Source organism: Temnothorax nylanderi, unplaced genomic scaffold (assembly GCF_030848795.1).
Source record: "Temnothorax nylanderi isolate EJ_2023f unplaced genomic scaffold, tnyl_v1.0 TNYL_tig0009_pilon, whole genome shotgun sequence".
NCBI lineage: Eukaryota > Metazoa > Arthropoda > Insecta > Hymenoptera > Formicidae > Temnothorax > Temnothorax nylanderi.
Window position 1 is genome coordinate 2,552,200 of NW_027249071.1, and position 14,744 is coordinate 2,566,943.

The 14,744-nt window shown below is 39.7% G+C and overlaps 1 protein-coding gene across 1 annotated transcript in view; it reads right to left on the reverse strand.

Annotated features, from left to right (window-relative positions):
• Positions 1-7,471, reverse strand: part of Emp (epithelial membrane protein) — a 31,318-nt gene extending 23,847 nt beyond the window's left edge. Inside the window, exon 1 of the mRNA XM_071726517.1 lies at positions 4,792-7,471. Within this exon, the coding sequence (XP_071582618.1) occupies positions 4,792-4,849 (58 nt within the window). The 5' untranslated portion in view covers positions 4,850-7,471. The remainder of the gene's footprint in view (positions 1-4,791) is intronic.
• Between the last annotated feature and the right edge of the window lie 7,273 nt (positions 7,472-14,744).

The window sequence follows — 14,744 nt, forward strand, 5'->3', positions numbered from 1 at the left end:
TTATAAATGCTATAAGAAACTAAAATTCTGGAAGTGTTATTTAAATATTTCTACATATTTTATACATTATTAAAATTATATGAACATATACTTCTTTCATTTAGGGAGATAAAAAAGAGTATATTTTTCGCATTAAATTTATAACTCATAGATATTCTCATAATCTCGTTCTTTCTGATAGAGAACGATTTTCTGGAAACTGGTTTTTACGCAAAATTTACCATTTCTATTCAAGTGTCGAACGTAACATATCCGCAGGTTGATAATAGGAATCGATAATTGTTGATATTGCAAACTTTTTGTTCAAACAAAAATATAATGAAGTGCAGCGGTGCATATGCAAAAAAGTATGCGTGTGCACGTAAAGATATGTAAGTGTGGCGATTACTTCTTACATAAGAGTGCTTCCTGTTCTTACGCCAATCACCACATAATATGTAAAACATTACCGGGCCTGTCTCGGATATCTATCGCGCCTAGCGTGTCACTTGTACGACAGGAAAAATAGCGTTGAACTGCAGTAATAACACACTATCATTTTTTTCTCACCGGCCACTTTTCTCGCGTTGATTATGACATTTCATCTACTCCTCTATCTCTATTCACAAATACAAAGAGATAATACATTTTAGCAAAGAAAGCATTTCAAGAACGTGTCTTATTAGGATTAATGAAGGACTGCAAGAAAAAGTGTATTCGTAATTTATATAAAATCCGGTTCTATATATGTATATAAATAACGACTTGATATATACTTGATAAATATTTGAAATAATTTTTTGTAAATTACATCAGTCTCACACCTGAACTTCTATATCTCTAATTAATTTAAACTTGTTATATCTTATAATTTATCAATACATTGTCTCAAATAATCTTGTAATTTACGGCATGTTATTATTAAAATATAATTTTTATTCCTGACTCAAGGAAGGATAAGCTCAAGGATCAAAGGATTGCAAGTACGTAACTGAGATATCGATTAGCATTCTCATATATGAAAACATATAACGAATGCCTTACATATGCACGCGGACAAACGTTCGCGGGGAGAAGCAGCGGCGATAGAAGGCAGGTATACAATGCACTTCGCTAACGATCACGGAACTTGCCCGCGGACAGATAGTCCGAGGCCGACGTGAACGTGAACACTAATGGTCGCAAAGTTCATCCGCGTGGCGAACAAACAACCCGTATGTCTCGAAAAAGACGTCGATTATTTATGACACACTACTTCGTATAGTTATCAACGATTATTCCCGCAACTTTTTTTTCTTCTCTCACGCATTATTTCCATTGTCATTATCATTGTCGATCAGAAGGACTTTAAGCGCGAATCGATCGATCGACCCGCCTCTCGAGCCGGCTCGCCTGGTCACGAATAATACGAATGTGAAACAAGCCTCTTTGACTGACACAACATGAAAGAAAAACGCGCTGATCGCGCGCGCGCGCGGCAGTTGTGAGCCCGCCAGCGAACCCGACCAACCGACCTTTGAAGTTAATGGTATCGCTTTGACGAGGATAACCGGTGCAAAGCGATCGAACGATCCGGTATACTGATTTATACTTCGCGCGAGGTATAATCAAACGGTTAAAGCAGCGTAAAGATGTGTTTAAGGAAGGACTATGAGTGGAAAAGATAAGAGATATCCTTGGAACGATCCCTGTAATCAAGAGACTAAACTCCTCTCGCATTTCTATTTTCTTCTTTCATTATGGTTTCATATGTTCTTATACAAGAGAAATCGCGTATATACTCGTCAGTTTCGATCATATTACTTTGCGCGCATTTGGAAGGTTTTTCATGCCTTGGAAGCACTTATGTAACGTGTCATAAGGTCATGAAGAAGAAACGACAATTCTTTAGTAAAAGATTCTACGATAAATTCGGGATTCGCTGCCATACGTCACGAGACGTCAGTCCGAAATTAAAATTCTGTTAAGGTAAAGTTCTATTCTATTAAAGACGAGATCCAGGAAGAATATCATGGAAAATAGTTCGTTACATCATCAAGTGGTTGCAGGAATAATAAAAGCGTAACGTGACTCTCTTCGTTGGAATTAATCTTCAATCGTGACGTCTCTCTCGAGGTAGACACGCAATCGGAGATTGAAGCCGGTACCTCTGATGAGCCTGCTTGATGATAGTGCGATACACGAAGACAAACTTCGCGTTTACTGAACGGTAAATACGTATTATCGAGCGACAACGTACGTGAAAACGTGACAGCTTGACTATTCATCGATATCTACAATACCATTAATCGTAATTTCTAAATGGAAAAGAAATTAAATTTTTATCGAAGAGATTAAAGCAGACGAATGAAATAAAGAACAATTCTGCTTAATAAAAATAGTACATTTTATCTCTGATTCGCAAAGTTATTCGACGTAACGTTTTTATTTCATTCTGACGAAGGATTTCCTAATTTTCCGGGAACGCCCCGCGGATTAATAACGCATGCTTTAATGACGGTCGAAAGCTCGCCGAAATTATATACATTCGGGGCCACGCTTCATTTCGCGCCATGGTGCAACGGACCCGACACCTGATTGTGAGTGAAAAACTTTCGGGCCACCTCACGAACTCTCGTGGTGAAAGTAACCGTGCGCGAACGCCTACGAATCCGCCCGCGTGTATTTGCCGCGTGGCAATGTCCCTAAGGTGTCAACGTTTCATCGTCGTCGTCGGCGATGCACCGGGGCGCTGAAAAAGAGGCGAGGCGACGCGATGCCGGGCTGAATAAACCGCAATGATTCAGTGTGGTCGACCGTGCGCGCGATGACACATCCATTGAATCGAATTAAGAGCACCAGCTACAGCCGTGACATTACTCGTGATGATCGGGTTAATCGCAGCCTCTCGGCCGCGGTCCAGACATCTTCGATTCATGCCCCCGAGCGTGGCGAGCCACGCGAATTTTGTTCGCGCGAACGAACGCCATGTGAGAAAGATTCGAAGTAAACAAAATTTGCGAAATCAGTAGACTAATTAATTTTGGGAATCGATGAAGCGAGGACTGCGGATTGCGTAATTTTCTCTCGGAACGACTGTTATTAACGATCGTGCTCTCAGTCAATCCAGAATCACGATTTCTCGAGCGTGGTGAATCACACGTCAAAAAAAAAAAGCGAGAGAAAAATAATCTTAAAAATAAGTTCCATTCAATCGACAAAAAATCTTAAAAATTTAATAAATAAAAGATTTATAATTTACGAGAAAGACTCCATTTTTATATTCGACAACGTTTGACTAATGTCGTGACAATTCGACATGGTCGAAAAAGTCTTGACGATTAATCTGACCAAAACTGGTCGAATTGTCAAGACATTAGTCAAACGTTGTCGAATATAAAAATAGAGTCTTTCTCGTTTATTAATTATTGGCGAAACAAATACATACACTTTTCTGTTATTTATAATTTAACCTTCTCACAGCTATTTTGAGAAGTAGCTGTGATATAACAAGGATGATCAAATCAACCGCATATCTCGGCAAATTCTTTGCTAATCATCCGGAAATAAATTATGATCAACTGATCAGGAATTGAGACACGAATTGCATGGATTTCAACGGCGATAAAAAATTACTTTAATCTGTCACGGCCAACTAAGAACGATTTAAAGTATTTAAACGAATTAATGTACCTATTTTGATATGTGTATACGTGATATTTTAATTATATATATATTTCAAATATTTTTCGTATTACGCGAGATAAAATAAGGCATAAAATTATAAATGAAATGTTAATTTTCTTGAATTCTGACACAAATTATAAGAGATCGTCTCAAGTGGTTTAGTTTTACTATGGCAAAGTCTTATTATAAATCTATTTTATTACGGATTAATAATTAATATTTTATCTACAAATTATAAAATATGGATAATATTTAACAAAAGCATGTTCGATATTACACAAACCAAAACTTTCTTTTACACCACCCTAGTTTTTGTCTTCCGATCAAATTGATCGTGTACTCAACGAGGATTATTGTAAGAAATTCAAATGCGTTTTTAGAGATTACCTGCAAGTCTACCGCGAAACTCTTTCACGTCGATTTCATTATCGCTGTCGGAATGCGTATTACCACGACGTCTAATCGATCGGTCGGCAGTATTGGCAATCATCGGTCACATTACATTAATCGTCGAATATGCAAACTTGACGTGCAAACAATGTCGCGAAACATCTTTGAATACCTCGGCGATAAATGCGCGAGGCATGACCGAACATATGCACGCATGACACTCGTTTTTCACAACCAGTCGCTTATCGTGTTCGCGCAATGTTTTGTTTATTGGTAACCAAGGTAAAAACTGTAAAGGCATTTAGGCTATACAAGCAGACACTCTCAGTAAATAATCTCGAAAATTTGAATTAACAAAAATTTATTTGTGTAAAGCTAGAATTATCTTTTTAATCAGAGTTTAGCTAAAAGATATCTCGATAATTTTTACAGTTTGCGCATTTATATTCGGATAACGCAAACGTTTTATCTATACAATCTTTTCTAGATAATGATTAATTGAAATTACTAATTTCATTCAAAACTTTGTTGCAAAAATATTGAATTAAAAACAGACTCTTACACTCTACCTAGAGAACAGTTCTTTACAGAAGAGATTTTTATTTAAATTTATGCAGATATGTTGATAGATTACATTAACGTTATCGAAGGTTTCTTCAAATTTTTGAGTCAAAGCGAAGATTTTGGTATGATGCCTTAAAACGATCGATTAGCGCGTCGCGATCGAACAAACTAAATATTTTGTCAGATACGTACACCATCGTCTGAGAAAGCCGCCCTGCAGTTTGGCGCAGATCCCGCGATGCACCCTCATTCTGAATGGCGTTCACCGAGCGTTCACCCCGAAATCACAGCACAAGCGGCGCGAAGTGCGAAGGCACGCGTGTTCCTTTCCTGTCTCTCTCCGGTGTACCGCAGCGCCTGGATACGCCTTTGAGGCGGCGCGCAGTGCGTCATGCACGAGCAACAACCGACTTGTCAAAGTGGATTCTTTCGAGACCTCATTCAACTAGTCGCGCGTACAATCCACCTCGTCCTCGCGGCACGCGGCGTTTTCTCGCAGCGACCTCGAAGCGCTGCCTCGCGCGCGCACGGCTTGACTGCCAACAGTGCCAACTGGAGAAAGTCGGTCCTCCTCTCGCGGCGGTGCGCGCTAAGTGTGCCGGTCGGATCGTCGAGCGTTATTATGTACCGGAGATGCTGGTCGCGATCCGGATTAAAAAAAAAAATAGCGCGCTTTTACTTCTCTCTTTTACTCGCGCCGGTCGCTCGTCGTCGTACGTGCTCGTCGCCCGAGGAAGCGTTCCGATCGCGGGTCAGGACATGTCCCATGGATCCTCCACGTCCACGGCCGAACGGTGCCTCACGGCGATACCAGCCAAGATCCCGCGATTCCTGCTCCCGACTCCACGTCGAGTCCGATCTGAACACGCGACGAGTACGCGCGGCGACTGCTGCTGCCTCCTCGACCGCTGGCGGCCGCGACAGTGATCGTGGGAACGATCGGCGATGATGATGTACCTCGGCGAAGAAGAGGCATGCGAATCAGGAGGAAGGAGAGACGTGGAGATGCAGATAGGAGAAGAAGAGGGAAGGAGGGAGAGAGAGAGAGAGATGAACGAGAGGACCAGACGAGAGAGATCGAGGAGCGAATCGACGGAGAAGGGAACGAGAAGGAGAAGAGAGGGAGGAGGAGGAGGAGAGAATCGATGCGAAATCGAGCGGAACCGGAGAGCGTGGCGTTCCTTGACGTGCGGTGTGCGTGTGTTGCGCGCGAATGTGGACGAACTGTGGTGGAACGTGTGGTGCGATCGATGTGAGATCGGCCGAGACACTGCGGGTCCGCCGATCCACGGCACGACACTCAGGTGAACGATTTATTTCTGCCCCCCACTTGACGCTCCACTTTGCCCCCTTCGGTGCGCCCGTTCAGTGCCTACTACTACTACTGCTCCGCGACTGCTGCTGGACGCCGCGCCGTTGCTCCTCCATTCTTCGGCCCCCCTTACGGTGCTTCTCCTGCGCCTGCCACGCAGGAACGTTCCGCCTCGTTCGCGAACCCTATATTGCCTTCGTCGCTTACGAGTGGAATTTATTTTTTAATTCTCCTCACCTTTTCTTCCGTTAAAAATATAAGTTTTGCAAATGTGCCCGAATTGATGTGAAAGATAGTGTGAAATGGAATAATGGAAATTTTCGGATAAATAGGACAATTTTCCTGCCACTCGTAAACTGAGAGAATTTAGATTTTAGATTATATAAATTAAAATTAACGCAAGACTATAAACTAATCGTAAAGCTATAAAGCTTACGATTGCTATAACTTATAATAATGAATATTTATAACAAGATAATTAAACGATGAATATGTAAATTGATATCTCTCTCCCGAGCGAATTGATATTAAATACTTTGGAATATTCTATTTTTTACAAATTTTCTACAATCGGGTGCCGAAGTAACGCTCGTGAAGACGATGACCTCCCCTCCTCCCTGTTTCTTCTTTTACCTAGTTGACAGGCAAGTGCCCGTATACTCGCTTTTGAGCCTCCACTACTACGATCTATCGTCTCCTCTCGCTTTCTCCATCGCGTCTTACCCTGCGGTGAAATCCTCCTTTTTGTTCCCCCTCCCCCTACCTGCCCTCCCTGCGTTCGCGTGGAGCTCCCCACATAGAGCCGCGAATCCTTTCCTTCCGCGCTTCCCCGTTACTCGGCGACCTACCTCCCCGATGCGGCTGGTTTGGCAAGTAATAATAGCAATCTGAGGGCTGCGTAGGTGGAGCACAGCGACGTCCTCCTGAATGTTACGTGCTGTACGGGCTTTCGGATGAATCGCGGTGTCGCGGTCGGTGCGACAAGCACCTCTGTCACTCTGAAGCTTGACACACAAATGTCGCGAATTTTTTAACGTGTAGAAAATTCATTTGTGTGTGAAAGTTGATTTCTTCTTAACGACACGAGCGCATATGTCGTTTCACAAACTCTTCGACCATAAATCTTTGAGAGCAAAAATTTCAAGTTTCATATTAAAAAGTTATAAATTACAAATCTTTTAGAAGGTCTATACTAAAGAATGTTTTAAAAGACGTCACGAATCCTGCTTGTGCGTACGAAAATTACCATTCCGAATATTTGCATGCGTAATTCAATACAATAATCCACGTGTCGCAAACTTCTGTGTCGCGCTAACTGGTACTACCGCTATCGAGACCGCTATTTTACCCACGCGTTAAAATCTCTTTCTCTCTCATCGAAAAACACATAGAATTTATTATTAAAATTCACTGCCACTGCGATACGGTAAATCCTGCGTAGGTCATTGAACGATACAGGCTGTAACTGGATCCCGTGATCTCGCGATATCTCGAAAAAGAGGTCTGCCAAAAATAACCCGGTTTCAATTTCCGCTACCGCGTCCGATGATCGCTAATCGCCAGCCGAGAGTATCGTAATGGCAGACGATCGAGGACGTAAATGTAGGTTAGCGCTAGGAAAACTACAAGTTTTTGCGAGAGGCTTCCCCTTCCGATGCTCGTTATTCATTATCGAGTCTCTCAAGTTTCTATAATTCGACTGTGACTGGCGGCGATGAGTGATATTCAAATTGCAAAAAAGGGGTAATGGATATTCAAGTGTAAAAAGAATTATAAGAGACGGAAAAAAAGAACAAATGTAAAACATCGCTTACGCGCCCGATGAAATGTCGGATGTAAATTTTGGGTAGATTTTCAAGAGGCTTAAAAAAACAAACAAGGCGATTACGTTGTTCCGTCGATACGCGGAACTTCTTGCTCGAGTATCATCGAGAGTCTCGCGCGGAAAAGTCCACATTGCAAATTCTTAGAAATACACTTCAGCGGTGCTCGGAGCGATCTCTTCTAGAGCGTTGTCTGCAATTTTACGTACAGCGTTCAATGCTCGTACGCATGATTAGATATTAAATCCACGTTCTAAAAGGCTACCGCCTGGAAAGATTTAATAGCTGGAAATCCGAAATGGCATTTGGACCAAGTGATCCAGATTCCAGATGTCTAACGTCAGAAATAAAAACTGGTACGTCAGAGTGTTTTGTGCCGAAAGATCCTACAGCGTCGAGCTGTTCGACTGGCTCAAGAATAAATTTAAAAGTTTGCATATATAGATAAATTAGGCGCCGACTTGGCTGCTCAGGCCAACAAAGCAAGCAAATAGTCTAAAAACTTACATAAAATTCCCATTAATTAATTTCTACCAAAAATTAATAGCATCGTTTAACAATACATTTTATGTGTGGGAAGTGAGACTTTGAAAAAGTAAAATTATTCGCAATTATCAGATATCGACAAATGGACTCTATTGACAAAGTCAATATTTCTATTTCGGTCCACCTTATTCAAGCATATCAAGCAGGCCGCTAATGAAGAGCGTTCTTATCGCTCGAAAACGCTTCAGCTTTAATTGCGAAATTGTGTAAGGCTCTTATTTTCAAGCTGGATATCAAGAACGAGCCTTGACCCTTCAATTGGCGGTTCGGTTAATTTTAGTACTGTGCAAACAATAGCTTCCCGGTTCGCAGCACCGATAAATTCGCCCGACAGGTTGACATTATTCGCGTATGTGCAAAACCGAGAGTAATCCGACATAATTGCCGTATTTTCCGTCGACCTGACAGTTTCTGCGTGCGTTCGATGCGCGTTACGTAACACCGTAGACACTTTGAATCATCGCTACTTATTAAAAAAAAAAAATTGTAATAAAAAAGGAAGAATAAATTTAATCCCGCATAAAATCACCGATCGTTTTTATGAGTATACTGCTTTCATGGTCTTACTTTTAACGCGTTTCTTCCAATGACGATTACCAAGTATAATAATGACTGTTAGTAACAATTATTTACCAAGTTGTTCACATTGATTTTAAAATCTTCAATCTTCTTACGATTAAAAAATGTTTAACATACGAAGAGCTGGAAGGCTTACATAACTAGCGGTTCTCTTTCAGCAAGGTCTCCCGTCCTTTCTTTTTTTCATTGTTCCATTCTTAAGGCGTGTTCCATTGCATCATTAATATATTTATTATTGACATATTATCATATTTAATCAATTATACTTTTAAAACAGGTTTTATTACGTCTGAAGACACGTGGTACCAAATAATCACGGTAATAACTGAGAATCACGTCCGTGAACTGTGTGAACGGGGGTCTCGGAATCTACACGTTCGCATAAGAAAAATAAGAAAAAGACCCGTCTGTCGGATACCGAGGGTCTTAAAGGGGTTAATATCTCCCTCCCCCTCGCCGCAAACGTTGGCGAACGCTATAATCGGTCGCACTATAATTTGCGGGGCGAGACGGCGCAACTAAGTAAGTAAGTCAACGACGATCTTTCGCAACGTCCAGCCTCATCCTTCGAGCTCGACGAGCTCGCGTCGTCGCGCGCATCGCGACTCTGTCACGACTCTCTACTTAAAAGACACCGTCGGCGGCCAAACGCTGAGGTGGCATAGTTAATTGCCGCTTAATTACGACGCGCGACGTAATTCCGATTGCCCGTAATTCCCGTGAGCCGCGTCATTAAAGGATAGACACGCGCGCTCTGTAATCTATGCGCGGCTATCTGCGACGCGACGCATTTTAAAAGCCTTTTTTTGTACATTGATCGCGTAACACGAAAGTAATTGGATCGATCGAGGATTATAATGTGACTTCGTGCCTCGCCGTTACATGGAAATGTGAAAAATCACCGTGCCGCGTGGTAAATAGATGTAGAAATATTGGAAAAATAGTTATGTGAAGATATGTGCAACAGCGTCGATCTACTGTCGGCCAATTTGATATAATTTAGCACGAAACTTTTATCTTCCGTCTTAAATTTAATTTAATCGCGAGAGCAATTAATGTTAAAAATTACAAATTCAACACTGCAAGTGATTATTCGGCCAGTGATCAACCACCCACCTTGAGTATTAAAAGCATTGAAAACAGTGCCCTTAATACTCAAAACAAGCAATCAATCACCAGCCAAACAATCACAATAATCACCTACAGCACTAAATTTCTGTAAGGGTTATCGCGGCGCACGCCGCTAGAAAAACACTAGCTTGAAATTCGACGTGATGTGTGCCCGCAAGGGTGTCCAATGGTTCCGCGATCCTATACGGTATGCTTCGGTAACGAAGCTAATTCTTATCCGAGAGATAGCTCGATCGATCGCCGCAGGAATGTCAATTAGGATTACATCGCAATAGTGTCATCGGTATTGCTACGGCAGGTGCGCCGACTTTCCTTCGACACGCGACTCTCGATTGTCAAAACTATATTAGAGAAGAAATTATATTAGAAGTGTAAGCTGTGTTTATGTTTGCAAGAACTCAAAGACCATTGGAAACATATGAAAATGTAATTGCTTGTTTCCGAATATAAGCGACCCAAGCTGCATCAGCGAAAGCGATTTTCCATTTGCACGTTTTTATTTTTTCTTTCAACGTTTCAAAACACTTTCTCCCATCATGAATTTTAAGAATAATAAATAATTAAATATAATAATTAGATAGTAATTTAAAAAGAGATTAATAAGCGGAGGGAAAATATTCTGGATCAGGTATACGCTAACGATATTGACTTACCAGACCTCCTACCGATATTAAACCTGGGCTAATGATATTTTTGTTGTTTACACGATCGCGTCCTCGCATTACACGACGTACGTATGCCGCATAAGTCGCTATCGGCCAGCTTTCATCGGTGACGTAAGTTCCGGCGTTTACTCGTTTTGAGGAAAGAAAGACTCTCACTTCGTCAAGCGCACTTCTCTTTGATACGACTTGAATGAATGTTACGAAGGCGAAGAGGTAGCCGCGGGATATTGAGTTTGCAAACTTTGCAAGTTTGTTAGATGTTTAAAAAAATTGTAGCTGGAATAAGTAAATAAGTAAATTAATCGACGTAATTTTTTATCTATTGAATTTTTTATCGTATTTTGTGTTCTTTTTATTGTTCTTATTTCCTATTCAAACGTGTGCGCTTTGTTTGCACATTATTTCTCATAAATCTAACTTTTATTATTGCAAGATCAGATAAATAAATGATATTAATTCCTGTCGCTTCGTTCGAAGTATTGAAAGTGATAAAAAGAGACGTTTAAAATGAACGCGTTGAGTGAAATAAGCATGTTCGATAATTAACGGATGCTCTTGCAACAAGCGCAATAAAATGCATCTCGATGGACCTAGTTCTCAGAGCAATACTCTGGAAAGTGATGCGTGTGGGTATAAAGAGAGAAAAGATCTCAAGAAAACTGCCGGGCGCGCAATGCCGCGTCAAGAGTAACAATGTTCTCGGCAACGCACGTAAACTTATGAAAATTAATTCTAGGTCACGGCAGATCTGTATCTGATGTCAATTAGATGCTTGAGAAAAGCGCACGAAAAAAAAACCAAATAGCTTCTTCCTCAAATAATACTTTTTCGATTTCACAGATATAATAAATCCGCGATACATTCTGTGTTAAAACATATAGGTATAATTAGCATAAGAAATATCGAGTCACACACACACAATGATGGGTCAAGTTAAAACAAAAATAGACCGCGGTAGCGAGAAGGTTCATTAGAGGCTGTTTGAAGAAACGTTTAAATGTAAAATTTATTCGTTCAATCGGCAAAGTTAATGACAGCCGTACAATATTGTTAAATGCTCCAGACGTTTAAGGTTATTTCATAATTATCGTACTTTATACGATATTGCGCATTAGTAATCGTGGATACGACGTTTAATCTCACAAAAAGGCGCTATTAAATAGACATTTAAACAAGATCGGAATGCATAAGAAACTGTATAAACCGATTAGTATTATGCTCATTATGAGAAAAAAAACTTAATTATACGTATAATAAGTATAAATAGTGTGTGATAGTACAGTATCATAAAGTATCATGTCATTTTCGACAACGCTACTGTTGATAGGATAAAGGTTCATTATCAAAAATATTATTTCAGCATTTATCGTACCTAATCATTACGCGTCATGCCCTCTAATTGCCTCCATGATAAATTCTTGCAAATAAAACCGAGGTCTCTTCTTGTCTGCTTCATCAGATCATTATTATTATTTATACTTATAATTATATAAGGTAGGGGAGCCCAAATTTCATCCCCTAGTCACTTTTTCATACCTGGCGACCGTATTAAATGATGTAAGAGCTAAAAAATTTAACATTACCTTCGTTGAATATCTTGCTGCTGGGGACACTTGGTATACCAGGCGACACTTTCTCGGGCTCTGCACGGGCTCAACACCGACATCCCTCTTCGAGTTGTCATCTTTTTACCTGGAAACCAAGCCAAATCACCTCTATAATCAATTGTTAGTAGTGTTAGTATCCAAAAAATTAATTTCAAAAGTACTTTCGGCAAAACAAAAAAAAATGATCCTAATTTCGTCCCTATACTAAATTCCGAAAAAAAGATGTAGGATAATTACGATTTGTTTTTTTAATTTTCAACTTTATTCATATTATTTACTAAAAGTCATTACAAAAGTAAACATTATTTACTTGAAAAAAAAAATTAATAACCTTATCATTTTTTTTTAAGATGAGCATTTAGCCTTCCAAGCAAGTATCACAAATGAATTTCACTCGTTCAGGGGACGAATTTAGGAACATGAAGGGGTACGAAATTAGGAAAAAACCTGAAACTAATATCGCGGCTCCTACCTTCTCAACAACAAGTTAACCTGACGGCACACAACTCACATCCTTCTATTGACAACGTACAACGCTTACATTAGGCGTATAGGACTATTAATAATGACACTGCAAGAACTCACGTTACCAAGAAAACGAAAAATCAGTACGGAAGCTTCTTGGATCACAAATCACAAGTGGCTCTGTTTGCCTTCCTCTTTACACACTGATACACACGTACATCGTAATACTGGCGCCATGGCTCCGATGCCGCCGATAGCGCTTTTAGCGACAGGACCGAGAAATTGAAGAGGACGAAATTTGGGCCCCCTACCTTATCTACTTATTACGTTAGCAAAACGTATCAATTAAGAATACTCATTTGTAAACGATAAATCTACCTTTCAAATAAAAAACTGTTTGATTTCGTAATTGAGAAGAAACGGACTATATATCATATGATATTCAAATGAAAACCATGAAATAATTTTTTGTTTCAAATAAAATATTTCTAAAATTATATTCAAGGTAATCAAATTTTGATATCTTAAAATAACTTATCTTCAAATAATTCTTTATTTCATTGCCGTTGAATATATCGAGAAGGTAAGAAAAGCAAAAACATAAAAAAACACAACGTAAACACATAAAATTATTTCTTGTCTCAATTTTTAATATAATCCACTGGAAATCAGGTATTTGAGAAGCCTGGTCTTTTGATTTTCCATAAATTCTCTAACTCCCGGTGTTTTCGTAAAGGGAGCCCTCTTGGGCGTCGGAAGCCGTTCGAAAATCACATTATCGTCTCGCTGACAACGCTGTAAACGCGAACTTCGGTTTTCACCGGCGAAAGGAATAGAGAAAGCCGACGCTTTGGCTTCTCGTCGTGCTTGACAGGAGGACACGGTAATTAGATGAACTACGATTTCCTCCGATTGCGGTGGACATCTATCACGCGAGTGTCGTCTCCGTCGTCTCGACGTACGAGTCGTCAGATCACGCGACGAAAGAAAAAAAAGGAAAAGAAATTACTTTCGCAAATACTTTTTTATCGTTTCAACAATCCCTGGTGGAAAAATGTCTCAGAATTTTTCAGATTTTTTTATACGAATTGGAACGTTTTTCAGAAAGACTCAAACAAAATAATGATAAAATATTTCAGATTTTTCCTGCCAACACATCTTTGTGAAATCTGAATAAATATGAGAAAATCTGTGCAACTTATCAGATATTTTCACATACATGGATACTGAAATATTATGAAAATCCTTATTTCTAAAGGTATCTGAGAAATTTTATATATTTTTTCAGAATTTTTATAAGTCTCAATTCTTAAAAAATGTCTGAGAAAATATGAGAAATTTTTTTACCAAGGACGTCAATTAGATAAACTTCAAAATTCTTAAGTAGTCGTCTGGAGTGCAAATCCCAGGTGTTAGTATGCGTTGTGGCACGGCAGATCTTTCCTCTCGGTTCCCTCGGCGACGGAAGCTTATTTGCGCGTAAGCGCGCGGTGGATTAATGAAATGGAACGGCTTGGTGGAGGTCGACCGGTGTCTTGCAGGCGCTGCCGGTTCCCTTCCATAAGAAAAACATATCCGCGAGTGTGAATCAACATGATTCTACGATGTTTCTTGTCCTGCTAATCCTATACGTTAAAAGACGAGTTAAAAATTAATCTTATGTCGCGATTAGTTTTGAAAGCGACAAAAATGAACATGACATTCTGTCGATGTTGAATCTATTAATATAAATTAATCCGAACGCTGCACGCTATTTCACAAGAACAAAATTGTATTTATCTTCAGGCTATAAACACGAAAAGATTTGTTGCTATAGGTGACATATAAAACAGACTTGTGAAAAAATATTTAAATTTTAAATCATTCCGGACGTAAACTTATTAGTATGCATATTTTTTAAGAAAATATATTATATTTTGAAAAGTAACCTTTTAAATTATTTCTTCTTTAATGTAAATGTCATCATCAGAAAGAGTAAAAATTATTTAAATAATAATCCAAAGGTTTCCTCTCACTT